The 25,928-nt window shown below is 42.8% G+C and overlaps 2 protein-coding genes across 4 annotated transcripts in view; both read right to left on the bottom strand.

Annotated features, from left to right (window-relative positions):
• Positions 1-4,695: 4,695 nt before the first annotated feature.
• On the bottom strand, positions 4,696-12,410 carry ZDHHC23 (zinc finger DHHC-type palmitoyltransferase 23). The gene is made up of 4 exons (XM_053386097.1): positions 11,426-12,410; positions 9,025-9,735; positions 7,825-7,992; positions 4,696-5,655 (listed from the first exon to the last, which is right to left on the bottom strand). Exons 1-4 carry the CDS (start codon positions 12,133-12,135, stop codon positions 5,388-5,390), a joined length of 1,857 nt encoding a protein of 618 aa, XP_053242072.1. The 5' UTR covers positions 12,136-12,410; the 3' UTR covers positions 4,696-5,387.
• A 4,009-nt stretch (positions 12,411-16,419) lies between these two features.
• GRAMD1C (GRAM domain containing 1C) overlaps positions 16,420-25,928 on the bottom strand; it is a 60,326-nt gene continuing 50,817 nt past the window's right edge. For all 3 annotated transcript variants that reach the window (XM_053386094.1, XM_053386096.1, XM_053386095.1), the window contains 5 exons: positions 25,200-25,376; positions 21,806-21,863; positions 21,287-21,397; positions 19,930-20,035; positions 16,420-17,939 (listed from right to left, as the gene is read on the bottom strand). In XM_053386094.1, the coding sequence (XP_053242069.1) occupies positions 17,862-17,939; positions 19,930-20,035; positions 21,287-21,397; positions 21,806-21,863; positions 25,200-25,376 (530 nt within the window). In that variant the 3' untranslated portion in view covers positions 16,420-17,861. The remainder of the gene's footprint in view (positions 17,940-19,929; positions 20,036-21,286; positions 21,398-21,805; positions 21,864-25,199; positions 25,377-25,928) is intronic.

Genomic DNA, 25,928 nt, shown 5'->3' on the forward strand with positions numbered 1-25,928 from the left:
AGTCCAATAACTTACCTCCCATGATGTCATGTGGAATCTTAATTAACATTCTATCAGCTCAGTCAAGCAAGTCTTCAGACTTCGTAGTACAGCACCACACATTAATAAAACCCCATAGTATATTGTATAAATAAACCAGTCGTAGTTAAATCTTAACCGACAAGTAGGGGCAGCCCTTGTAGTAGTATACCACTTGAGGTGATATTTGAATTGTAGTGCTAAGGTACTGATTTGTTACAAAAGCAAAAGCAAAAGCAAAAAAAAAAAAAAAACCCACTCAGAATAATTACAAACTAGCCAGTTTGTTCTCAACAACTAATGCGTATTAGCACCCCCCTTTTTTGCACACAAATTGTGACTGTACAGGTGGTTAAAAGAATAAAAAGCAAAAGAGAAATCTTGGGTTTGTTACTTTAATTTCTACAAGAGTAACCCAAAGGAATCTCTTAATGTTCTCTCCCACTCTCCAGAATTTGTAAGTAATCAGACTGAAGAAGATACACATCCGTTTGATTTTGCTTTATTACCAGCTTAGCTATCTTCAGTTGATTCAGACGGTCCTTCAAGCCATTCAGAAGGTTTAAAGTACATAACAATTTTAGTTTACTACAGTCTTGGACTAAAGATGCACCTCTTTGCCTCCGACACCTGAGATGTACTGTATATTGTTCAGGACCCACCCATTTCCTGTGATTATTTGTATTAACTGTTTTTAATTCTGAATTTTAAATCATTGTAACCTGCCAGGGGGCCAGCTAGTGAAGGGCACGTAATAAATTTGATGGTATTTTGTTTTTCCAGAGAATAGTATTTTTTTTATAACTCAGTGCAATCACTCGACACTTATTTATAAAACAAAATTTTATTTAACTGTGGTAACGACTGATCTCAAATGCAGGGCACATAATAAAATATCTCACAATTTCCCAAATACCTGGGATCGGAGGAAAATTAAGAGAGAAGCAATTCAGATATTCTCCACACTGCCATCAAACTGATAGAACATGAGCTGCAGCAAGGTTTTAAATAGAATTCAAGTCCTATACAGTAGAGCTTGGCAGAGGAATAAAGGCTTCCAGGAGGAGAAATGTCACTTAAAATATGATAGAAAAACATTTGTAATTGCACCATCCTGCCCTGCAGAGGCTAAATACATTCAAGATCAAGATTAAAAGTCACGTAACACATGATTAAGACACTGGACAGTAGGCAGTTATTACTTGCTCTAGAGAAAACACTCTCGTAGCAAATTATTTTAAGACACTTGAAAGCAATCTACTTTGAAAGAAAAAAGCACCATTAAAAACAAGGAGAGGCTGAAATATCATTGGCCTGTTGGGAAGAATCAATTTTTACTTAGCCATTTTAAAGAGATGAAGGAGATATCTAGATGTCTTGCTCCAGTCACTTGACACCTCTACAAAAAAATGTATTCTGAAAAGTATAAATGCATGACTGGGAAGAAACATCAGGTTTATTCCTAACACGGCTCACAGTAGCATTTTCATATTGCATGGGTTTGACTTTGACACCACTGTGACAGCAACGCAGGAAATCGAGTCCTTAAGAATTCACTGGTGTCTAACTGTGCAATACAGAAGAGCTTTTAAAAGGAATTCTGTTCAGATGAGCCCCCTTAACCCTCCAGTGAGGCACAGAAAGGATGAGCAAAGATTAAGCAGGTGAAAGGGAAGCTTGTGCACCACACTAGATATAGCCCAACCAAGTGTTATTACCGTATTGGCCCGAATATAAGCCGTACCCGAATATAAGCCGCACCTTTAAAATTCATGGGGGAGGGAGAAGAAAAAAGAAAAAAAATACGTGAATATAAGCCGTTCCCTTAAAATTCCGCACTCACACCCATTCCGTTTTACCATATGTCTGTTTCAGCAGCAATATCGTAAAAGCCAATATTTGTAAGGTCACAAATTTAAGCCACACTAACATTCCACGGTCAGAATTTGGGGGGAAAGTGAGGCTTATATTCAGGTCAATATGGTACATACCTTTTGCACCTCCTCCAGAGTAAATAGTGTCTCTCCAACCTTTCCGTATACAGTGGTACCTCAGGTTACATACGCTTCAGGTTACATACGCTTCAGGTTGAAGACTCCGCTAACCCAGAAATAGTGCTTCAGGTTAAGAACTTTGCTTCAGGATGAGAACAGAAATCGGGCTCCGGCGGCACGGCAGCAGCAGGAAGCCCCATTAGCTAAAGTGGTGCTTCAGGTTAAGCACAGTTTTAGGTTAAGTACAAACCTCCGGAACGAATTAAGTACTTAACCTGAGGTACCACTGTACTTATGAAAGAAGCTATTTCTGTCCGGAAGATTAGCTTGAAACCATAGCCACACGGGAAGAAAAATAGCCCGGTTACTTAGAGCATGGTGCTGGTAACGCCAGGGTTGCACGTTTGATCCCCATGTGGGACAGCTGCATATTCCTGCATTGCAGGGGGTTGGACTAGATGGTCCTCAGGATCCCTTCCAACTTTATGATTCCCTGAAATCTTCAGTTTAAAATGGGTAGGCATTACCTCCCACTTATGTGCTGCAATGCGCAAGAGTATTTAAGAAACCTCTAAAAATCTGCATGAGTCCATTTATTGCCACATTCCATGGCAACATTTCCTTCATATAAATGTGCTTTATTTTTCCAAGGTAATCCTTTCAACTTCCCTGAAGAATGCTAGAAGTATAATCAACCGTTGGCTTAGCAAGAAACTAGTCCTTGCAAAGCCATCATGGCCAGGGTCTCAAGGGTGATGAGGGATGTTGGCCAGCAACATCTTCAGGGTACCACATTGGCTACCCTTTGGCTAGTAAAGCTAGGCTCTTTACCTTTTGCTATCTGGAACACAGCCCATGTCTCAATCTTAGGTCTTAACAGCATAATACACCACCATCAGTGTGGATTACCATAATGATCCAGCCAGACTTCTATTCATTTCCCCACCTTAATTTATTCCTGCTGCACACTTCCTACATACCACCAGCAGGGAGAAAAACCTTTATAGAGAGTGCATTTCAAGTCTCTCTCTGCAAATATTTTACTTCCTGGTGCGCGGGAACACACTGATGATCTGCTGCATTGCACTAATGCCCTAAAAACAGAAGGCAAAACACAACTCCTGTTTCAGTTAAACGCTTGTGTGCTTGTTCTGTTGTCAAGTTGGCTTGTTCAAATAAACTGGTTAATATTAACAGCTTTGTCAGCTTGATGGAAAGAAGCCAGTTTTTAAGCAAAGCTTCTGAACTCCTTATACTTGCAGGGAGCAGCAAAGTGCAAACCTGAAGCTCAACAGCACTGGATGGAAGCCATGCTAAACTATGGTTTAGTACAAGGTCCGAACTCAGCCAGTGTCTCCAGTTATATAGCACACACTGCTTTTTCAGCCAAAGATGTAACTATTTCAAACTGTCTGAGGAGCATGTACATTTACTGACCAGAAGTGAACCCATGTGAAGAACTAAGAAACTAGAGAATTCTAATTCCCACTTCACTCCAATTCCAAGTTGAATGCTACCATTATGCACGGAAACATCATGTCTCACCTTGAGTCTATATCACCTTGTTTGGAAGAATAGTTCTGTTGCCTTTTATCTCTTGGTAACATATAACATTATATGAGTGGAACTGCAATATCTTATTTCAGCAGCAAACAAGCCTTCCTTAAGCTGGTACCCTCCAGATGCTTTAGACTGCAGCACCCAGGTACAGAAAGCAGTAGATGTAAAAGCAGAATAAATCATTTTCTACATCCATGGCTACCAATTATCTCAGTTCAATGAGGCCACCTGCCCTACAGCCCCATTATTGCACAGTGATCCTATCTAAATGGAACTTAAATCTTTCTAATCATCTGATTGAGCAAGTGACTTTTTATGGGAACACTATTGAGACAAGGATCCTAAATAATAAATTAAAATAGTTGATCATATGTGATGCAAAGCAGTGACAGGTTCCCTCAATTCTCTTTCATTATTAAGTACTTTCTAATGCCAATTGTTTTTGTGATTTTTAAAGTTTTTGGATCCAAGTGATTTAAGAGTTTATTTTAAGCAATTACAGCATGGGTAGGCAAACTAAGGCCTGGGGCCGGATCCTGCCCAATCGCCTTCTAAATCCAGCCCGCGAACGGTCTGGGAATCAGTGTGTTTTTACATGAGTAGAATGCATCCTTTTACCGTATTTTTCGCTCTATAACACGCACCTGACCATAACACGCACGTAGTTTTTAGAGGAGGAAAATCCATAGGCATGCCACCCGTAGGCATTTCCTCCATAACACGCACAGACATTTCCCCTTACTTTTTAGGAGGAAAAAAGTGAGTGTTATGGTGCAAAAAATACGGTATTTAAAATGCATCTCTGCGTTATTTGTGGGGCCTGCCTGGTGTTTTTACATGAGTAGAAGGTGTGCTTTAATTTAAAATGAATCTCTGGGTTATTTGTGGGGCATAGGAATTCATTCTTTTTCCCACCCCAAAATATAGTCTGGTCCCCCACAAAGTCTAAGGGACCAGGCCCCCTGCTGAAAAAGTATACTGACCCCTGAATTACAGATTTCATTTTTAACCTTTCTGAATGGACTTGGGGGATGGGGAGAGAATAGACATTAATTGAATACAAATACTTTCTCTGAAGTGTTTTGAGAACACCATACACAAATCCACCCCTGCTATCTACCAGTCTCACAAATCACAGCTCCAAAGAAAACGTCTCACAAAGGCACTCAGTAGAACCACTGAAGCAAAGAGTTGGGGTGTGTATGTGTGGAAAAGTAACATCATTTGTTGGTTTTGGGAGGTTGTTGCTATTTTGCTCTTTTTCTGCATGGGGGTGGAAGTGCAGAGCAGCCCCCTTTTTGATGCCACCCATGGCCAACATCACCATTGACAAGCACAAAATTAAAGCTCATGGCTAGATGAACTTCCTTGTGGTACATTAAGATTAGTCCGCACAAGCACACGAAGTTTCCCAAACCTCTAGAATGAAAAAATACACTACCTCTTCAGCACCGTAACCCAACAGCAGCGACCTCTTTGCCAGGTTAATGTCAGGAATGTTCCTGACAGTTAATGTGTATAATCCTTGTAAACAGCTATGTACACAGTCCATTGGCACAAGCGCATAGAACTGTAGACTGAGACGCTAATCCAAAACTGGTAGCCGGCTGTGGCTAAGCAGGTGAGCACTTAAGAGGCTAACATACATAGGCACCCCCATAACCAGGTCATTCATGCCCAGCATTTGGAATATCGCGTGTTTCTGAGAAAACGTTGCTCTTAAAATATGGCTTAAGAGATGAGAACTACCTGTCCCCTTAATGACTTCAGGTGTGGATGATCAGTTAACTAAATGTGATTGATAGGAAGCTGCTTTCATACAATGTCTTCAGTGGAGCACTGCAGATCGGCTGAGCGCAAGGTCAAGAACTGGATCCAATTGTGCAGAATGCCCCGATGGTACTGGCCTGTGTCAACCACCATGCCCCATAACAGCCTCCGCCCAGTGTTCTCCTTCAAAGCAATTCGAGCTTCCCTCTCCGTCACGTTGTAGCTGATGTTCAAAAGCTGGATGAGAAGGATGTAGCCCATGCCGGAAGTTACAATGGTACAGTACCACACACAGGTGAACGAAAGGGCAGAACTAGAAGGGGGTGGAAACAGAAAGCAAGGAATCCGTTTTAATAGGGACACAACTGCATTGCTGTAGGGCTACAGAGAATAGGGGAGACTGACATACTATTTTGAGGGTAAATAGTAGTAACCTTTGGTGCCTTCCCATCTCAGATTCTGCATCACAGCAAATTGCAATCTCATTTCCCCACTTAAGTGCCTCATTTCATTGCAAAAATTATTTTTCAAACAGTCCATCATCTATGCCAGGCATAGGCAAACTTGTCCCTCCAAATGTTTAGGGACTACAACTCCCATCATCCCTGACCACTGGTCCTGTTAGCTAGGGATGATGGGATTTGTAGTCCCAAAAATATCTGGAAAGCCGAGTTTGCCTATGCCTGATCTATGCCTTACTATAAGGTAATAAGCATTGGGATTTGATTATTGCCAAGTTCAACAACCAGTTCTCTGCCCTATACTTCTGCTCTGCAAAAATGCCCATAGCAATGTAGTTGCACTCAGCTGGTTACAGATTATAGGTTACAGACTGATCTCCCACACCCTGGGCATGCTATTTGAATATCCCTAAAGTATGGGTAGCCAGCACAGTGCCCTTCAGATGTTGAGGACCATAATGCCCATCAGTCCCTGCTAGCATAATCAGTGATGGGAACTGTATACCACAACATCTGTACCCCTTCTGCAAAGGCCACAGTTCTTCCTTTACACAACCACAATATTAAAGCTCCTTGCCCACGAAATCTATATAGCTATATTGTTACCATGGTAAAAGCACTACTAGTTGAGGGAAGAACCAAATTCACCATTTTAGATATGTGTGGGCAATAAACAGCATGTGCTTAGATGTTCTTCAGTTGCATCCCCTTAATTTCAAATGGGAAGGCTTGAGAAAATTCTAAACTTGATTGCACTCAGTGAAACAGCACAAGTTGTAGTCCGGCAATTCCAAACAGCAAGTAAATCCACAGGTGTAATTTGTACCAGAGAGTATTTAATTTCATCCAATTGTGTAAGTATGGAACTCGATCGAGGGGTGTGGAACTGGGCCCAGGTAGTACGTAAAAATTGAAAGTGCACTTACTCCCCATTCTTCCTAATCAGTTTGACCCTGTAAGTTTGCCTGCTCCACAAACAGTGTCATATTTTAGGTACTAGGACAGTTGACCATGATTTTAGGTGTGGTTTAAACCAAACTATAATAATTAGGCCCAAGGGCCTGTATAGGGTCATTTTTTTATGTTTGATGTTTTATTGCGTTTTTAGTATTTTGTTGGGAGTCGCTCAGAGTGGCTGGGACAACCCAGACAGGTGGGAGGCATATAAATAATAAAATTATTATTATTAAGATTCCCTTTAGATGTTAAAGACAGAATGGGATGGGAAGAAGATGATTGAAGTACATTTCCCTCACAGATTTATCACAAGTCATTGAGAGTCAGCATGGTGTAATGGTTAGAATGTTGGCCTATGGCCTGGGAGTCCAGGGTTTGAATCCCCTGAGTGACCTTTGGCCAGTCATTGTCTCTCCTTGGGAGAAAAAATTGGTATATACATGCAATCAATCAATCAATCAATCAATCAAGTGTCTAGAACATAATGAGCTTTCAGCGGAGCAAGGCTGGATTGAGAGGAAGCCATAGCTGCATACAAACAGATTGCAAGAGACATGAAACATACTGAGAAGGGAGGAAAGAAAATAACAACAATGGTTGTCAGAGACAGGAAAAAAACGATATGGGGCACCTGAAATGAGATAGCGGGCATTTGGAAATCATTAGGATTTGTGCATGCAAAGAGGAGGAGGACAACACTACAATGTTCAGAGTGCATCATCCCAGAAAGCAATTATGCTTTTTGCCGTTAAAAGTGTAACCTGACCATGCAAAAGAACAAAAATAAAACAACCCAAAAAGGAACACGGGACTTTATCTTTGTTTCAACCACAAGAGTCTCATATGGTCACTCGGGCAAGTCGAACAAGAACAAAATAGTGTGCCTCAGCATGCCAATCTATGAAAGCTGCACAAACCTTCCCAAGGACAAAGGTTTTGATATTAGCAAACATCCCAGCATGCACCTCGGGCCAAGATAGCAGAAGCCAGGCAGACCAGAGGACTGCCCCTCCGACAGAGGGTCATATCAGTAGTTTCTTATCCCATTGGAGTATTTCTCTCACCTGTAGTCTCCATACACACCAGGACAGTAGAAGAGTGCCTTGATGGTAGCCTTCCCCCTACAGATGGTGTCCAGAGTCAGAGAAATCCCATACACTGACGTGAGCAGAAAAAGGGAGAGTGCAAGGATAAAGGCTTGGTGGTTCTGTTCCCCAACACAGCTGTTAATCCTCCAAGAGATAAAAGAAAAACTTTTTTTTACAAAAAAGTGGTGTAAGATAAACAAGGTGCCAGATTCTGGTGTACATTAAGTATTCTGATGTCCAGCTGAGGAGTAGTTAACTATGGTTTGCAGCACGAACACAATTTGCAGGTTTGGACAAAATGGCAATTGTTGGTTTGCCTCAATCCGCAAAAGGAGCCAGGGGTACACTGCAGGGGAGGGGGGGGGGACAACAGCTAGAGACGCATTGAAGGCTCATTTGCTAGGCACCAAACCATGACTGGGCATTATGTCTAAACCAGGCTAACAGAGAAGATTCATATAAACTAGGTTTTCAAACTAGCTTATGTAAATAGAGCCAATATACAACAATCTGCACCACTTAAGACTAGGTGTTAGAAAGCTATAAAATTCTGCACTGTAGATATTCTGCACCCCAACAGATTTCCCACACACGAAATGTGAAATTTGTTACAATTCTATGATTCTGTGACTTCCAGTGGTTCAGTGCCCTGCACCTATCTCTAAATAGCCACTCTTCCCCCATTCCCTTTGGCCCAGACATTTGGAGGAAAAAAACATCCCAATATTTTGATTGCTCAAATACCGGGAGCAGTATAGATTGTTTTAAAAACTGGCCCAATGTGAAGTGTGCAAGTTTGTTCTTGACTACAGAATGATTCCCCCATCGTCATTACACAAAGTACACCCCCCTAAATGAAACCATTAATGTATCACAATATTTACAACTGTTGATGGATGGCATAACAGATTATGACGTTCCCCTGGGGAGATCTGGCACTCCCTCAGCTTGTCTGGTTATAGAAAAAGGATACTGAATGCAGGAAAGAGCAAGTATTAGACAGGGAACGCAATACATGCCACAAAACTCACTATGCAGCAGATCAATTAAACATACTGACAAGAGCCCAAACAAAGCAGAAAGGCCTTTTGGGGCAAGAGGAGATCCATGACTCACCGGTAACAAAGATATCAGAAAATAAATGTCAAAGCCAACTTTAAACTCCAAGGAACATACCAGACACAGTGATGATCCAGTCTCTTCACACACCTGCCACATATCCGGCAGTGCCCAGCTCGGGCTGGCCTAACCAAGTGACACTTGGTGCACCAGTCCTCCGTGATCCCACCTGTCCCTGCTTCCAACACACTGGCATAGCCCTCAGTGTAACTGTTCATTGCAATGTCAGGCACAGCTGCTGTGTAAAGCCCCTTGGAGCTCTCCAGGTCATTCCTGTTTGAGATGTTGTTATTGTTGATGTTGCCACCTTGGCAAAGAGATTTGTCACTGCTCGTTTGGCAGGGAAGGTAGCCAGGGTCTCTCTTGGCTTGAGACAGGGCCACCAGCATGAGGATTAAGCCGCAGGTGAGAAGGATCACCTGGCTGGTGCTCACGTGGCCCCGGGGTACCACCTCTTGGAGGAACACGTAGTACATGTAGCCTAAGGAGAACAGCCCTAGACTCAAGAAGAAGAGAGTCTGGCCCTTCTTCCTGTGTGTGAGGTAGTAATACCACAGCACCAGTACAGGAAGTGATATCAGGATGACAAGAGCCAAGAGGAGGTGCAAAGCTGCTATGTGAAGGAAGACAGGCAACAGGATGATTGGCGGGAGGAGGCTGATATCGACCTTTACAGCCCCCCTAAGCCACGGGAGGCGAAAGCGGTCTGTGACGGTGTCTGCAATTCTCTCTAGAGTTCCCGGGGGCAAAGATCTGCAAGTCAGCCACCTGTTAGGGAAAAGCACAGAGGTCTGCTCATGTAAGACTGAAGAGACCAAGAAATACATTTGTGTTGGCTTCTGTCACTCTCTCAGATCTCACCAAGGTTTGGGGCTGTTTGGGGCTGCTTCGGACAATTGTCAGCTCCTTGTGGATGAGAACATGTTTCTATCCCCCTTATGCATGTGATTATTTTATTATGCATACAGACAAGTGTAAAAAGGATGTGTGAAATGGCCCTAATCCTTCAGTTTCTACCCAGAAATTTGAATAGTATTATGTGGGGCCACATCTCATCATATCGTCTTAATGATCATCTGAAAATGATGAGCGTATCACATTGTCAGTAAATCCAGTTCTGTGAACTAGCCCTCAACTTTCTCAAGTTCTTGTCTGGTCAGTTTACCTGGCAAAGAATCTCTCTGTAGAATAGGAGTGGGAATCACCATGGCCCTTCAGACGTTGTGGGGATGCAACCTCCCATCAGCCCCAAGCAGCATAGCCTATCACCAAGGATGATGGGAGTTGTAGTCCAATGGCTGCAGCCTCCCCATCCCTGATATAGAAAGACAAGGATTCACGAGCTCATGAGTTCACCCACCACTTTCCGTACACTGAATAGGGAAGATGGAAGACATTTACGGCTCAAAGAAGTGTGTTGGGTTTTGTTAAGTTAAAGCAAGATCATTGTGGGAGAAAACGGCTGGAACACCTCCACATAACTTCCATAAGCTCCGGACAGAAGTGGTCAGGGAATAACAGTCCAAGACCATCTGGAGAATCACAGGTTCCCCCATGCCTGCCTAAGGCCACTTCAAATGTTCTCTTTCCAAGCAAGAAATCATATGTGTTTGTCTTGCAGGGAAGTTGCCCAAATTATGCAAGTACAGCTGGTCAACTTCCAACTGGGTAACCTTGACCAAGTATAACATAGGGAACACTTGCAAAGCTTTGCTTCATTGCATATGTGTCCTTGAAGGGAAGCCACACCAGAAAAAAATAACATTAAGAAGCAACCCTTACTCTCCAACATTATCATAGCAGGGGTTTGGTTTTTTTCCCTTCCTGCTTTTGGAAACTGCTGCCCAGTGTTGACATTTGCCAATTTCAAAAACTCTTCCAAATTCCCATGGTTACACCATTTTTTCTAAAAGGACTTTAGGAGTTGCATGTAATACACTCAACAGGTAAGGTTTTCCATCTCTACAGAAAAGAAAAAAATTCTTCAGAAATTGTGCCTCATGGGGCTGTTTAAAGGTATAGTAGCTCTGGTATTTTTTTATTATCATTATTAATTTTGTAAGGTACCTCAAGCAACAGAGGTGGCCATCTGATCAGATTACCAGAATCACCACATGTGGAGCGGATGAAATACTCTTAATAGGGACAGAGCTCTGAAACCACACCCTGAATGCAGGCCTTTTTATGCCTGAACTTTGAAGACAGGAGGAGGGAACAGCTAAAGGCCACCCCAATGGCCACAACGGAAAGATCTCACTCAAGCCACGAGCAGGGCAGCCACCAACAAGCTAACTACTAGCACATTGGCAAAGCTAAACAGAGTCCGACGTGGTTTCAAATTGGACGGGGGAGAGGGCACTTGTTGGGAGATTTCTGCACTGCTAGATGACCCTCGGGAGTCCCTTCCAACTCTACAATTCTATGAGAAGTGCCAGCTGGGTGAAAGTTTCAGGCGTACCTTTCACAGCCCTCGTCGAGGTCCTCGCACTCGCAGAAACACGCCGCCAGGTGGCTCCTCTGGCCCTTCCGATCCAGATACTCGCAGCAGCAGAGGGTATCCTCCACCTCCGGGCCTCTAACTTTCTTCCTCCCACGTTTCATGGTGGCAGCAGCAGCAGCAGCAATGGCCCCTCCCGCCCTCGCAAAGACCGGAGGGCAGGGAAAAAAGAGGCGCGGGGAACCTCTCTCGCAGCATGCAAAGGGCAGGGAACTCCAGGGGAAGTTCTCATTAAAGCCAGTAACCCAAAGAGGACTTTTGCAAACGAGCTGCGAAGGCAAAGGGGCAAGGCGACAGCAAAGAGCCTTTTGCAAACCCAAGGGACAGGAGGAAACGAAAGGGGAGAGGCGCGCAGCGATTTCCCTCCTGACTCCACCTGACACCTGTAACCAAGCGCCAGGCGGCAGCGAGGTTCTTCCCTTCCTGCAACTTGCTTCGCCTCCACCCGGGTACCTAGGTCTCCTCCGCCCGTTTGCAACCGATGCGCATCCAGTGACTTCTCCTCGCGTTCTAACTTCCCGGCTATCAAGGTGCAAAAAAAGGAATTCTTGTTGGGCGGGGGGGAGGAGCAGCTCCCAAACCCAACGTGCTCCTCCTTGGCCAACGAGGATTGGTTGGAATCTCTGCAGGCTCCGCCTCCCTTTTCTCTCCCTCCTGCCCCCGCCTTGCATCCAAGGCGCGCTCTGCTGTTCTCCCCTAAGCGACCTCGCCGCGCGACCTGAAGTTTTCCTAGCTTCCGGCTTCCTTGGCACGCCGGCCTCTTCCCATCCTCCCGTGACGTCACGGAGCCCTGCCCAATGCCCGCGGGGGGAGCGGAGGAGAAAAAAAAGCACTTGTGAGCACCAGAAGTTCCGTCGCTGTAAGGAAGAAAAAAGCCGCGCCTTCGAAGTTTGGATGGGGCTTCGGGAAGCAGCTCAGTAAAGGCGGAGGAAAGGGCGAGAAAGAAACTGCAACACAAAATTTGAGGCAGCATTCAGATCCTAAGAAACCGTGTACTCAGAACGGCAGCGGCCAGCTCCAGGTTTTTCCCATCCCAGTTGCCAGCCTAGCCCTAATAAAGGTGACCTGACCACTCCATAGGAAGAACCTAAGGAAATCGCCATAAACTCTTAAGGCTCTCTAGGTTTTCAAGCAGGAGTTTCTGCCAGCCCTACCTGGAGATGTGGGGACTGAACTTGGGACACAATGCATGCAAAACAGTTCCTCCACCATTGAGTTGCTGCCTTTCAGTTGCAAGTGCACTTCTGACACTGCAAGCCACCCTCCCTGCAGGTATGAAAATGTGAGGCAAACTGACAGCATGGTAAAGCTCTGCTGGATGAAATGCAATTGCCTCTGGTCTATGTTGCCCCTGCAACATATTTAAGTTTTTATTCTGCTAACTATACACTGGAATCTACCCTGAATCACTATTGAGTTGAATTTCATGACACATGCTCCATCCCAATATGAAGTGATCCTTTGACAATGCAAGATCCTGAAGCATCCCACCCTTGTGACAAGTCATAGAAATAAAGGAACTGGGCACCCGACAATCAGCTTTGGGACACCCCAAATTAGGCACCTATACCTCCAGAAGCAAATTGAATCATTGAATCTAATGCTTTGCTTGGGCATGCTGCAGGTTTTGGGTACCAGAGTCTGTGGTGCAAGTTGCCCATAATTCCTGAAACTTGTATAAGTTAGAATTAATGAAGGTTTGACAAGACTGTGCCAAACACAGCTGGGTTACGTTTAGGATAACAAGCTGTGCCTCTTCACAAAGGCTGAAATGGCCAGTCATTTAACCTATCAATGCAAGTCCTTAACAAAACAGGCAACATTGCCAGGCACAGAAGGGGAGGTTGTCAGGGATACAGTGGGCAATGACCTAAGTGGAAAGCAACTACTTTATAATATGAATATGGGGCATCCAGAAAGTGTAAAACAATTATTTTGATATTATGCTATACTGCGTTGTTTAAATGTTACTGTCCTTTAATCTTCCTGAAACACTTGCCACCCTCTCCTGCCACACCAGTGCATTGCTCCCTTTGAAAACTACTGGATTAATATCAATAGGTATATGATATAGCAAATGAAGTTTCAAGGCGTTTTAGAAGCTGTGCTGATTACAGACTCAAATGATCCTATTACGCGTTTGGACGTTTAAATATTTGAAAAACTAATTTACAAAAAAAGGAGGGGTCAAAATGGCCTCTCAAAAGTGGCTAGCCCCCTCCCCCTCCATGTAGCACGACCCCCATCCTTGCTGAACCCCTATAGTCACTTAAAAGAAAAAACACTTTTCACATACTCAGAATGCATCTCATTTATTATATGTATCAGCAGTTCCATTGGTCTCACTTCATATCTGTTGGTTGGCATACATGGGTTGGGAGAAAGAACTTCTGTCAAAATCATACTAGGACTTGCTTCAGAGAATCTGTGTTTAGGATCCGAGTGATAATATGAAATGCATCATTAGTTCTCTTTCAGGAATATGTGAGGCAAAACTCACCCACACAAAAATAAGATTTACTCCTTCCGTGCTCCCCCTTTTTTCTGGTCCTGACAGCGGAATTTGCACAATTTTAACAGCCACCTTCGTAATGTGCCATTTAATTTCAAGCAGCAGAGCCCTAGCTTAGTGATAGGGCATCTGCTTTCTCATTCAGAAGGTCCCACGTCCAATCCTTGGCATCTCCAGGTTACTCTGACAAAGTCCTTTGTCTTAAGCCTTGGAAATAAATGCTGTGACAAGCAGTGCATTTGCCACATTTATATTCTACCTTTCCTCCGAAGAGCTGGAGGTGGCATACATTCTCTTCCTCCACATTTTCTCCTCAGAACAACACTGAACAATGAGGAAACACTGTGACTGGTCCAAGGTCACCCAGCGAGTTTCATGGCTTAACAGCAATTTGAACCCTGGTCTCCCAGATCCTAGTCCAACACTAACCACTACATCGCACTGGCTCTCACACTGTAGGATAAATGTTGTAAACTAGCTATTTTTTAATTTCCATGTTAGGAAATGTCTTCCCCCTCCCACTTTTTTATTTAAAAAAAGGGTCTGGCAAGAATTGTGCATTTGCAGTTATGACTTGCTCCTTTTGCATTTTACTTTTGTCACAGGGCTAACAGCTCTGGATTTGCAAAATAAAAAAATACTAATTGCAAACCATTTTCCCTAAGCAGGTAATTGAGCTGCCATTTGTCCTGATGGTGTACGTGTCAGTACAGTACCAGTACTGGACCGTATGAACACAAGTGTTGCCAGTGCTGATTGGTATGCATCATGGATACTTCCAAGCCAGTAATAACCTACGGTAAATAACTGGAATAGATTAGCACTGACCAACTTCTCATATTGCAAAGCAGAAGCAAAAGGGGAAATGCAAGTGACTCATGCTTCTTCCCTTCACCTGTTTGTAATACAAGACAGCCCTTCAGTTTGGATGAAATATAGAACTTTGTCACCTGGCTCTACACAGTAGGGCTTGCGTTTAAGAAATTCAGGATTGGTGCTCTCAATAATGTTTTCTAGGACAGATGGAAGCTTCATTTATATGACTGTTTCAAGCAAGAACCAGGTTTCCTAAAACATCCCAATATATTCTCTGTACAGTTATATTGGTATTCCATCAGAAGCACTTTCTTTTCTTTTACCTTCGTACTTTCAATTCCCCACCCCCTACCCCAAATCTTTTTGCTTGCCTTTAACAGCTCATCTGATTTCATTCCAGTTTGTCAACTGCCCTGGTTTTCAATTTAGCTTGGCCTCTACCCCAAAACATAAAAAGGTATTTTTTTTGGTATTTTATTCAGTGAGTTTTTGTTTGCTTTTTAGATATGCAGTGAAATCCTGTGTTTACTCGGAAGTTAAGTCCCACTGGATTCAGTGCTTGCTAGTAACCATGTTTAGAATCATAGCCATAATAGCTATGCTAGTCCAATGACAGGCGGCTGTTGTGCATCGCATCTCCAGACTCCCACCTTCAGGAAGTTACATAAAATCAAGAAGCTATTACAGGCAAGAAGGCTTCGTTTAGAAAATAGAAGTTTTCCAAATGAGGAGAAGGAAAAGCAACACAAACTTTGGTGAAAGAAATTCTACCAACCAATAAGAGATGCTAAAGAAGAATTTGAGCACATTGCTAAAAACATTAAAAAAAAAACCCCAACAACAAAATCCTTAAATGTATCAGTATCCTGTTTTGCCGCCCGAGGTAAAACGGGAAGTGCCGGCCCACTCTTCCATGCCTCCCACCATGCCGGCATCACCACTGCACCGCCCACAACTAGCAGAGAAGCTATGCTGGAATCAATGCCGATATAACAACAACAACAACAACAACAATTTATTTATACCCCGCCCATCTGGCTGGGTTTCCCCAGCCACTCTGGGTGGCTTCCAGCAGAATATCTATGGCAAGATCTCTTGTGCTCTATGAGATCTTACGAAATTTCAGCGAAATCTCACTGGCAATCAGCACTGCTCTGTAGAGTGGGTGAGTCACCCATGGGGGCATTGCTTCAGGGGCTTCTACCACCTGAGGCAGCTGCTTCACCCTGCTTCATAGGTGAGGCAGCCCTGTTCAGGATAGATAAAAAGAAAAAGTAGTTCTTTACACAGTGCATAGTTAAACTATGGAATTTGCTCCCAACAAGAGGCAGCAAGGGCCACCAACTTGGATGGCTTGAAAAATAGATTAGACAAATTCATGGAGGGTAAGGTTATCAAGACCTACTAGCCACAATGGCTATACTCTGCTTCTACTGCGAGAGGCAGTATGTCTCTGAATTCTAGTTGCTGGAAATCACAAGTGGTCAGTGTGCTGTTGCACTCAGGTCCTGCTTTTCAGCTTCCCGTGGGCATCTGTTTGGCCACTGTGAGAACAGGATGCTGGAAGAGATGAGTCACTGGCCTCATTCTGCAGCCTCTTCTTATGTACAGCAAACCTTCTGGCAACTTTAATGAATCCTCTCATATTTATTCACAGAAAGCTTAACATAATTCTCCGGGTATTATATACAGAATCTTCAACTTCATTTTCTTACCATATAAAATTATCAGTGTGGTGTTCCTTTCAAGTACAAAAAGCACACAAGACATCAGATGTAAAGAGACATCACAGAAACGGCCTTCATTTATCTCTAATCTGACTAGTAATTTATAACTTCAATGCCTATGCTTTTAAAAAGATACACATACTACAAAAACACGTAGTAGTTTGACACAAATTGCTCCAACACATTTCTTTCTGCACTGTACATAAATAGTACTTCCTTCTTAGTTTTTTTAAAGCCTGGGTAGGTCCATCTGCTAAAGCTGGTTTCCTATACAAACAGGTATAAAGGCACTTTCGATGAACGTCAAGTGGAAATTAAAAAACCCAAAATAGAAGTCACAAACATGGTCAGTTCCATTTAATAGACAGACATATCCAGCACAGCCAGATTGAGGCACAATTTTATTTGTGCCACTACCATTCTACTTCGTTCTACTCTTCCAGAAGTATACTTTAGAAAGCCTATTGTTCCTCAATGGCTTACAAGCTTGTTCTTAACTTTAGCAGATAAAGGTGATTCCCGTCTCGTGTTACACAGTTAAGGTCTTAGTCTGTGCTACAAAATAGATATAACACAACCAAAAGACAAGTGGATTCCCAGGCCTGAAGACTGTAAAATGTTAAAATCAGAAAAAGTCTCAATGGACTCAACATGCCAGTCAGATTAATGCACTGGTTGCCATTTAAAAATATTCAGGGACTGACCATTTTTTGAATATAATTCTCTGACATATAAGGACAATTCCTGAGAAATCCTGAGAGCTGAAATGACAGTGGTAGAAAGAGGTAGAATTGCTTTGACTCGTACAGCAGAAGACCCACACAACCAAAACAATCAGTATGTTCAAAATTCAGATTTATAAATAGTTTTCTAGAACATATGTACAGACCTTTAAAATTGCTTACTTTTGAATAATTGTTGCATGAATATGGAAAAAGACCATATGGAGAACTTCTGGGTGTTACAAGCTCCACAAGATAATCTATGCTGCATCCTTCATAATGTTAATGATTTTCTCATCAGATGTGAGTCCAATTTACTTTTACTTTTTACTTTTTTTACAGATCACATTGCTTGCTGAATTCTCCCCCTACAATTTGCATATCACATAATTACCAGACCACACAATGTTCTTACTCATTCACACCAGGTATTCACAGTTCAGCAAACTGCTCACAAGAAGATGTCAAGTGGATCAGGAGAATTCACAGGCTAATCGCTTTAAAAACGAACACATTTTATAGATATATTTCTAAGGTGTACAGTGGTTGTGAGCAGAAATGTGAGAAAAATAAGCAGCTTCACATTCAATACAAAATATCTTCATTCTCCTTTGGTGACATCAGCTTTCAGGCTTCCTGCTGTCGGTCTTGTTTAGGTGATCAAAGCTACTTTGGAGCATAGAAAGGGAATTCTTCAGCTACAGAAATAAAATCCGACAAGAATTAGGCAGTGAATTGTTTCTAAAAAGAGATCTAATTACTTTTCAGCAGAACCAGCTCCAGGTTTGAGGGGACCCTCACTATGGGCTGCCTTCCCTTGTTGGTGTCCCCTTGGGATTACATGGTCTATTCTCTTCATATTTATTTCCACCAGACAGGTAGGTATTTGGGTACCGAAAATGAGTGCCAGACGGCTGCCATTGTAATTGCTTACAATGTGACTGAGTGGTAATGTCAACTTTGGATAATTGTGGGCAACTAAAATGGCAATGTCCCAGTGTTCACTGGGCTTTGGAAAATGGGCGTCAGGGCTGTCAGGATTCACAGAATGCTGTGTGAGATAGTAAGACTGCAAGCTTGAATTTGCTAGTTGATGCAACTGGCTGATGCAATCAGCCTGCAATACTTTTTATGGAAGTGCTGGGTCAGAAAGACTCAGCAGTAATGTGCTGTCAGTTGATTGGCTGTCATCGGTTTAAAAGGGAAACCTGTCCAGCAGTAATGGTGGTAGTGTAGAAGAGTATGGTCAGAGAAAGAGATAGAAAGGTCTTCCTATTTGCCTTAAGGTGCAGCCAGGTACTCTGTTTGACTGTATGAACGGCTCGTGTATTATAGCCTGTAGATATTTGTATATACAGTGGTACCTCGGGTTAAGTACTTAATTCGTTCTGGAGGTCTGTTCTTAACCTGAAACTGTTCTTAACCTGAAGCACCACTTTAGCTAATGGGGCCTCCTGCTGCCGCTGTGCCGCCAGAGCACAATTTCTGTTCTCATCCTGAAGCAAAGTTCTTAACCCGAGGTACTATGTTAGCGGAGTCTGTAACCTGAACCGTATGTAACCTGAAGTGTATGTAACCCAAGGTACCACTGTATAGCTCACAATAAATATACTGCGCTGAAGAACCTGGAACTCTGAGCATTTCTGCGAAAGCGCCGTGGAGAATTCGCAACAAGGGCAGCAGTGTAAATAGCATCAGCTGCACTTGGTACTTGGGAGGCTGCCCAAAAATGCTGCTTTGAGTTGCCGACCCTGCCCCACACTAATAGTTATGTACTAACAGAGTGCTTACTACAGATGAACTGCAACTGTATTTTAAGGGATGGGAACCCAAACAACTAGGCACAAGTCATAAGAGATCTACTTAAATTGAATGCCAGAAATGAACTAGAAGACAACCCACCTAGAAATGTCTTAGGGGCAACCTGAGAACCCTCAGTTGTATGTAACATGTAACAACAAGCATAATCTTCTGTAAAATTGTCTATTGATTGGCCATCTGTCATGGATGCTTTAGCTAAGATTCCTGCATTGCAAGGGGTTGGACTAGAGTTGGTCTCTTCTAACTCTAAGATTCTATGATTGCAGCAGCAGCAGAATCTACTCTGAAGTACCTATGGGCAACAGAGTGGCATGGGTTTTCTCATACTGTATCTGCTTTCATACATAAAAGAATTAAGCCCATTCTCTAATCTACATCTTACCAAATCTGAAATGTGTGTATGAGGTTGTTGAGCTTCATTCAGTAGAACTTGCAATTCTTTAAATAATATAGTTTTTAAAGACATGTTTCCTTTGTAAGTTTTACTGGGATGCAAAGAAAGTTCTTTTTAATAAGGAGTACTGTCTCTTGGTCACCTTTACTATTGTTCCATTTCATTAGCACACATGCCACAAACATACATTGTGGCAAATCTTAAACTTCAAAGCTTCCTTAGTTCTTAAATATTCATAGCAGCCCTGGAAGTATCTCAAGCTCTTGAATATTAATATTCTCTTTCTCAAGCAATCTCAATCAGTTTTTTGTATCCCATTCTCACTAGTTAATACCTGAAAGCCTGAGACCACAGCACCCAAATACGGAAGTGATTTATTAATTCTTTTATTAGCAAAGCACTAATCTTTTCACACATCCCACGTTTCGTTTTCACATGTACGGGGACCAAATAATAGAAACAGCAACACCCACCTGTTCAAGCAATGCTATGGAGTCCCTCAGCACTCCTTTCACATGCTGGACTTGATCTTTGTCCTGCTGGTGAGTTTTTTCTCTTGATGCCACATTAAAGGCTAAACTGAGAAGAGAAAATGCAGGGATAAGTAGCTGCCTTACAGTCCTTAAAGAATGTAGTCCCATTCTTTACTTTGCTTTGGCCTACCGGTAATTAACACATTACTACCATGATCTATGTACATGTTTTCCGATCAGATCCCAGCCTTGCAAAACACTGCAGGGCTGGCTCAGGGAGGGCAGTGTGAGCAGCACTCCCCCCCAATGCACCCAGGGTAATCACCCCGACAGCCCCCTCTCCCACGCTACGCCCCTGCCCTCCTCAGGTGCTCTTGCATGGCTGGACTGTGTCCTTGAACTGAATTGTAATAATGTCTTAATTGCCTGGAGGGTGTTTATAGACACCTCTGAATTTACCTACTGTACAAATGAATGAATTGTATTTGTTGCTTCACCCACTTTTGCCTCTGTTCCCCATAAGAGAATGCAGCCTTTGGACTGAAAAATATTCCCCATTCCGGTCATAAAACACAGGCTGAGCAGCTTCCCCAAAAGCCACCTAATGCATTGGTGTCTAAAGTGAGATTTGAAGTTGGTGCTTCTTGGCCCTCTTAACCTCTGGGTAGACAAACTAAGGCCCGGGAGCCGGATCCGGCCCAGTTGCCTTCTGGATCTGGCCCACAGATGGTCCATGAATCGCCGCGTGGATCTGATCGTTCAGGCTGTGCCAGTGCGTGTGTTTGGCGGCGCCTCCTCCCTCCCTTCTCCTGGCTTCTCCCTGCCCTGCCTAGAGCAGAGAGCAAGGTGGCTGGGCTTTGTTGGTGCCAGCAGCAGTAGCGTTAGCTCTCAAGCAGCCGCCATTGTAAGCAGGCTCAATTCAGGCTTTGTTGCTGCCAGCCCCTCTCTGGAGCCCTTTCGCACCATCCCACCCCTGCTAGCCCCTGCTGCTTGCAAGACACAGGTAAGCAGCCACTGGGGCTCGTCCGGTGCTGTGGAGAAGGGAGGGGAGAGTCGTGGGGGGGGGATGGCTTACCAGAGTAGAATGTGTCCTTTTATTTAAAATGCATCTCTGGGTTATTTGTGGGAATTCGTTCATCCCCCCCCCCAAAAAAATATAGTCTGGCCCCGCACAAGGTCTGAGGGACAGTGGACCAGTCCTCTGCTGAAAAAGTTTGCCGACCCCTGCTCTAAACTACACCAGCTCTGTATTGTGAAGTCAGCAAAACTTTTTTTGTTTTGCTTTGTTTTGGTATCTTATATTTGACAAATGAGGCATAGTTGAACATGAGGGTGGGGTGGGGAGAAATCCACTCACTTTACAGATCCTTCTTCCTGAAGCTGAACACGGTAAAACGACTGAGCTGCATGTTCAATCTTGGACAGTTTGAGGAACAACGTCACATTTAGCAAAACCAGTAGGAGCAAGCTGCAAAGAAAGAAACCAGGCTGTTTTTATCACTTTTTCTGTTTCATGTTTATAGCATCACAGTAGTTAAGAGGCTAAACAGCAAGGATGGGGAAACTGTGGCCCTCCAGATGGCTGCTGGACTCCAGATCCCATCAGCCCTAGCCACTATGCCCAATGGTCAGGGCCAATGGAAGCTGTAGTACAACACCACAAATTCCCCACCCCTGCTACAGAGACTACCCCAGTAGGGAAAAGCATGTAAGATTAGAGAGGAAAGATCATCTTCATGACAACCTTAGGAAAGCTCCTTTCTGCAAAATCAACCTCCATGAAATTCACTCAAATGCCACCAGGGAAAAATGTTTTCCCCAATATGTTTCGCCATAAGAAAAACGAAGTCAAATGTAATGCCAAAAAAGTACTTACAAGATGCTCATTACCACTATGATGGTGATGGTCTTATTTGTAGCATTCCTTTTTGGTCCTATAAGGCAAGAGAAGCAACTATTAAGTCTACTGTATCCATCTTCTTAAACTAGATTAACTTCACCTGAATGTGCATCTTTTCTGAAGACTTTCCCCCACCCCTTCTCAATGGTGGAGCAGTTCTGGTTCTTGTCTGAACTGAAAGATGCTGCTCATGTTTGCAGTCGAAATACAAATTTAATGTAGAGTGTGTTTATTTGACATGCACAGCAAGAAGTACGGTAGGCAGATATTCTTGTTGCAATGGAAGCTCCTCCAGAGTCGAAACATCTACCACTACAATGTAATAGGCAGACTTTTAGTGTAAGAATAGTCTTGCATTAATCTCAGAATTCTACCATGATGGCTGCTGCATATAGATTGATTCCACCTTGTGCACATACCTGTCCACTGCCCATTCTTCTACTTGCCTTTGCTCACAATTCCAGCCTAAGTCCCGGTAAGCTGGTTTTTCTCTGTCATGGTTACACAATGAGGCCCCTGTGCAACCTCTGCCACAAGTTACAGCTGATGTACATACAGTTCTGATACCACACAAGTGCACAATTCGCTAACAGAGGTGTCAGTAAGGGAAGCTACTTTAGGACACTGACTTAGAAAAACCATCTAATCATCCCAAGCAGCATTCCAATATATCCTGATGCATGTGGAGACTAGGAAAAGTAAAACATGCATCAGCTACAGAAAGAAATTTATGACCAAAGATAAATTCCATAGGCAACACAACTAGTTTTCACAAATCAGAACCAGGAAATCATGTGATACCCACATAGGATATTTCTCTACTTTGGTGTTCTACAACTAGTGCTGGTAAGCCTCTGGCTGGTCAACATACTCCTCCTCACTTGCACACCAAGATGTCCTCCTTTTTGTTATTTGCAGCAAACCATAATTTGCCTTTTTTGTCCAAACAGGCAAACTAGGGCTGGTGCTTGCATACAAACCAGGGTAACAAACTAGGTTAGGCATTAGATCAGAACACACCCATGACATTAGCAGTTGGACTTATCATCTGATTGCCACCCTAAAGATAAGGTGAGGTATGAAGCACACACTAGACTTACAGAATGACATCAGCACTGCATGCTCTCTTTCACTTGTCAACTTAGGTTTCTCTTGATCACCAGTTTCTACTACACTTCATGAGCTCATTTTCTTTCACCCCCATGGCCATTAAAACAAATAGCCATTATCTTGAAAAATATTTGAGTAAGTACAATATTTTTTGTAGCCACTAAGGGTAAGGGATGCAATTAAGAGTGTATACATTTTCCCTGAAACTGAATTGCCACCCCCTCCCCACATCACTTAGTATAACACTGAGTAAAACCTTTTTTAAAATTCAGATTTCATGATCCAGCATGCAAGTGTGCATTATAATTGCAGTGTATGTATTGACCCAAACACTCTCATCTGAAAAGCTGGAGCACAGATGAGTGGACTGATTAAAAAATCTAGGAGGCGGCTTAAAACTACTAAACTAATGAAAGGGATCAAACAGTTTTAAGTAAAAAAAATTTTTCCTTCCAGTAGCACCTTAAAGACCAACTAAGTTAGTTCTTGGTATGAGCTTTCGTGTGCATGCACACTTCTTCAGATACAAGTGTGCATGCACACGGAAGCTCATACCAAGAACTAACTTAGTTGGTCTTTAAGGTGCTACTGGAAGGAAAAAAAATTTTTGTTTTGACTATGGCAGACCAACACGGCTACCTTTCTGTAACTGAAACAGTTTTAAGGTTTCTGCAGAACACTCTGTATTGTTTTTCTCTGTATTATCTTTCCTTGAATGAAGCTATGCATTAGCAGTTTAGACTCATTTAAAGTTGCTTCGTTTAGTTCATTCACCCTTCTTGGAACACTAAACTGTGCCATATGTTCCTCAAAATAGTCATTTATCTTCTAAATCAGCCAGTACATGATCATATGCAATTGACTAGCATATGGAATTTTGAAAGGGCAATTGTGCAACAAGACGAGTTTCAATATCCCAAAAATTAAATGAAACTAAGTCTGATTTCAGAAGATGGCTTAGATGGTAAGAAGATGGAAGGAAAACACTAACACATACATAGGTGTAAATAATGAAAGTCATCCAGTAGTGTCTTGTGAATGACATTTGGAAGATAAATCTCAAATACACTGTTGTGCAAACTGCAAAGAAAAGAAAAAGCTGGTCTAATCGCCCCTGTCCTGAAATCTGCATATTTTGCACAGATCCTACAAGGCAGCTGTAAGCACACATTAAGTAGCTGAAGACAAATGAATCTGAGACATTCTGAAATGTGAATCAATTTTTTTGCAAAGTAAAATAAAATACACTGTATTTACCAATAGGATGCTTTGTAAAAACGAGTAGCTAGTCTTAAAGAAATTTCCAAAAGAAAAAGAAGGCAGCTTTTATCATATGTGGTGGGCGTGTAAGGTAATAAAAGCATTCTGGGAAATGATATATAATGAACTGAAAAATAATGTTTAAAATAACTTTTATTAAAAAAACCCAGAAGCTTTTCTATTAGGAATTGTAGATACCAGTATCCCAAAGGACCAGAAAAGACCTTTTATGAATACAGTGACAGCCGCATAAATGTTATTAGCCCAGAGATGGAAAGAAGACAAAGTCTCTACCAGGGAAGAATGGCAAATTAAGCTGATTGGAATATGCCAAAATGGCAAAAATGACTGGAAAGGTCAGGAACCAAGAAGACCAAAACTTTAATAAAGAATAGGGAAAATTTGTAACCTATCTGGGAGACCATTGTAGGCAGATGAAAACATTAGCAGGATTGCAATAACATTTGTAATGTAGCAAATATTATGGACAAAATGGAGCGACTTAAAATATGGATTACTGAATAATATGCAGTTGAAAAGGTAGACAATAGGATCCACGGCAGGGAAGGTGGGAAGTACAGAGATTCAGAGGAATTTCCAAATATGGATATGCATTTTGTATTGTTATAATTTTATATTTGTAAAATCAAATAAAAATTATTTCAAAAAATAATAATAATTCCAAAGGCATCTCTGTGCAGCCAATTCCTACACCGACAATTCAGCACTATAGCACTGAACCTGGAAGCATTGGAGACAGTACCTGCGGGAAAAGGCACAACTTTGCATAGGAGCTGTGTGTGAGCTGCAACACCACCACCCTTGTGTTGACTGTACCGGCCTGCATGTACCTCAGAGATGTCATATTTGGAGAGGCAATGAAACTGAATGAGCTATGCAGAGGTGCTATATAATGCATGGCTCTCACGCGAGCACATCCCTGAAATTCCTTTGGCTTAAGTTAATGGTCAAAACAAATACTCCTGCTTGTAGTACCCACCTCCATCACCACGGGAAGGTGCACCTGTCTCCCCCGAAGAGTACTGTGAAGAACGTTTAGGAAGTATCTCTCCCACATTCCTTTGTAAAGTCCACCTCCTCCTCCTCAAAACACCAAGTTTCACTGGATCCTCTACAGGCTTGTTTATTTCATATTCTTCCATTAGCAATTCCGATTCTGTAATGGAACAACATCCTATTTCTTACTCAGTTTTCGTTTTATTTTAACTCAGAAATTCACAACACTCTATACTGACATTTTCCAGGATATTTAAAAGGTGGTCTTTGACTGGAGTGGGCGGGGGGAGGAAGCACATGATGCACTGGGAAACCCAAATGTTACATTCAAGAAGTGACGTGGAGAGACAAACCAGTAAAACAGTATCAGGTGCTGGCCTTATTTAAAAAGGGAGTGGGAAAACCAACAGTGAGTAAGGCTGCATTCACAAGGCAGTTTTTTAGTACAGTTATAAAAAGGTAAAGAGACCCCTGACCATTAGGTCCAGTCGTGGCCAACTCTGGCATTGTGACGCTCATCTCGCTTTACTGGCCAAGGGAGCCGGCGTACAGCTTCCGGGTCATGTGGCCAGCATGACTAAGCTGCTTCTGGCAAACCAGAGCAGCACACGGAAACACCGTTTACCTTCCCGCCGGAGTGGTACCTATTTATCTACTTGCACTTTGACGTGCTTTCAAACTGCTAGGTTGGCAGGAGCAGGGACCGAGCAAC

The sequence above is a fragment of the Podarcis raffonei genome, chromosome 4 (assembly GCF_027172205.1).
Source record: "Podarcis raffonei isolate rPodRaf1 chromosome 4, rPodRaf1.pri, whole genome shotgun sequence".
In the NCBI taxonomy this organism is placed as follows: domain Eukaryota; kingdom Metazoa; phylum Chordata; class Lepidosauria; order Squamata; family Lacertidae; genus Podarcis; species Podarcis raffonei.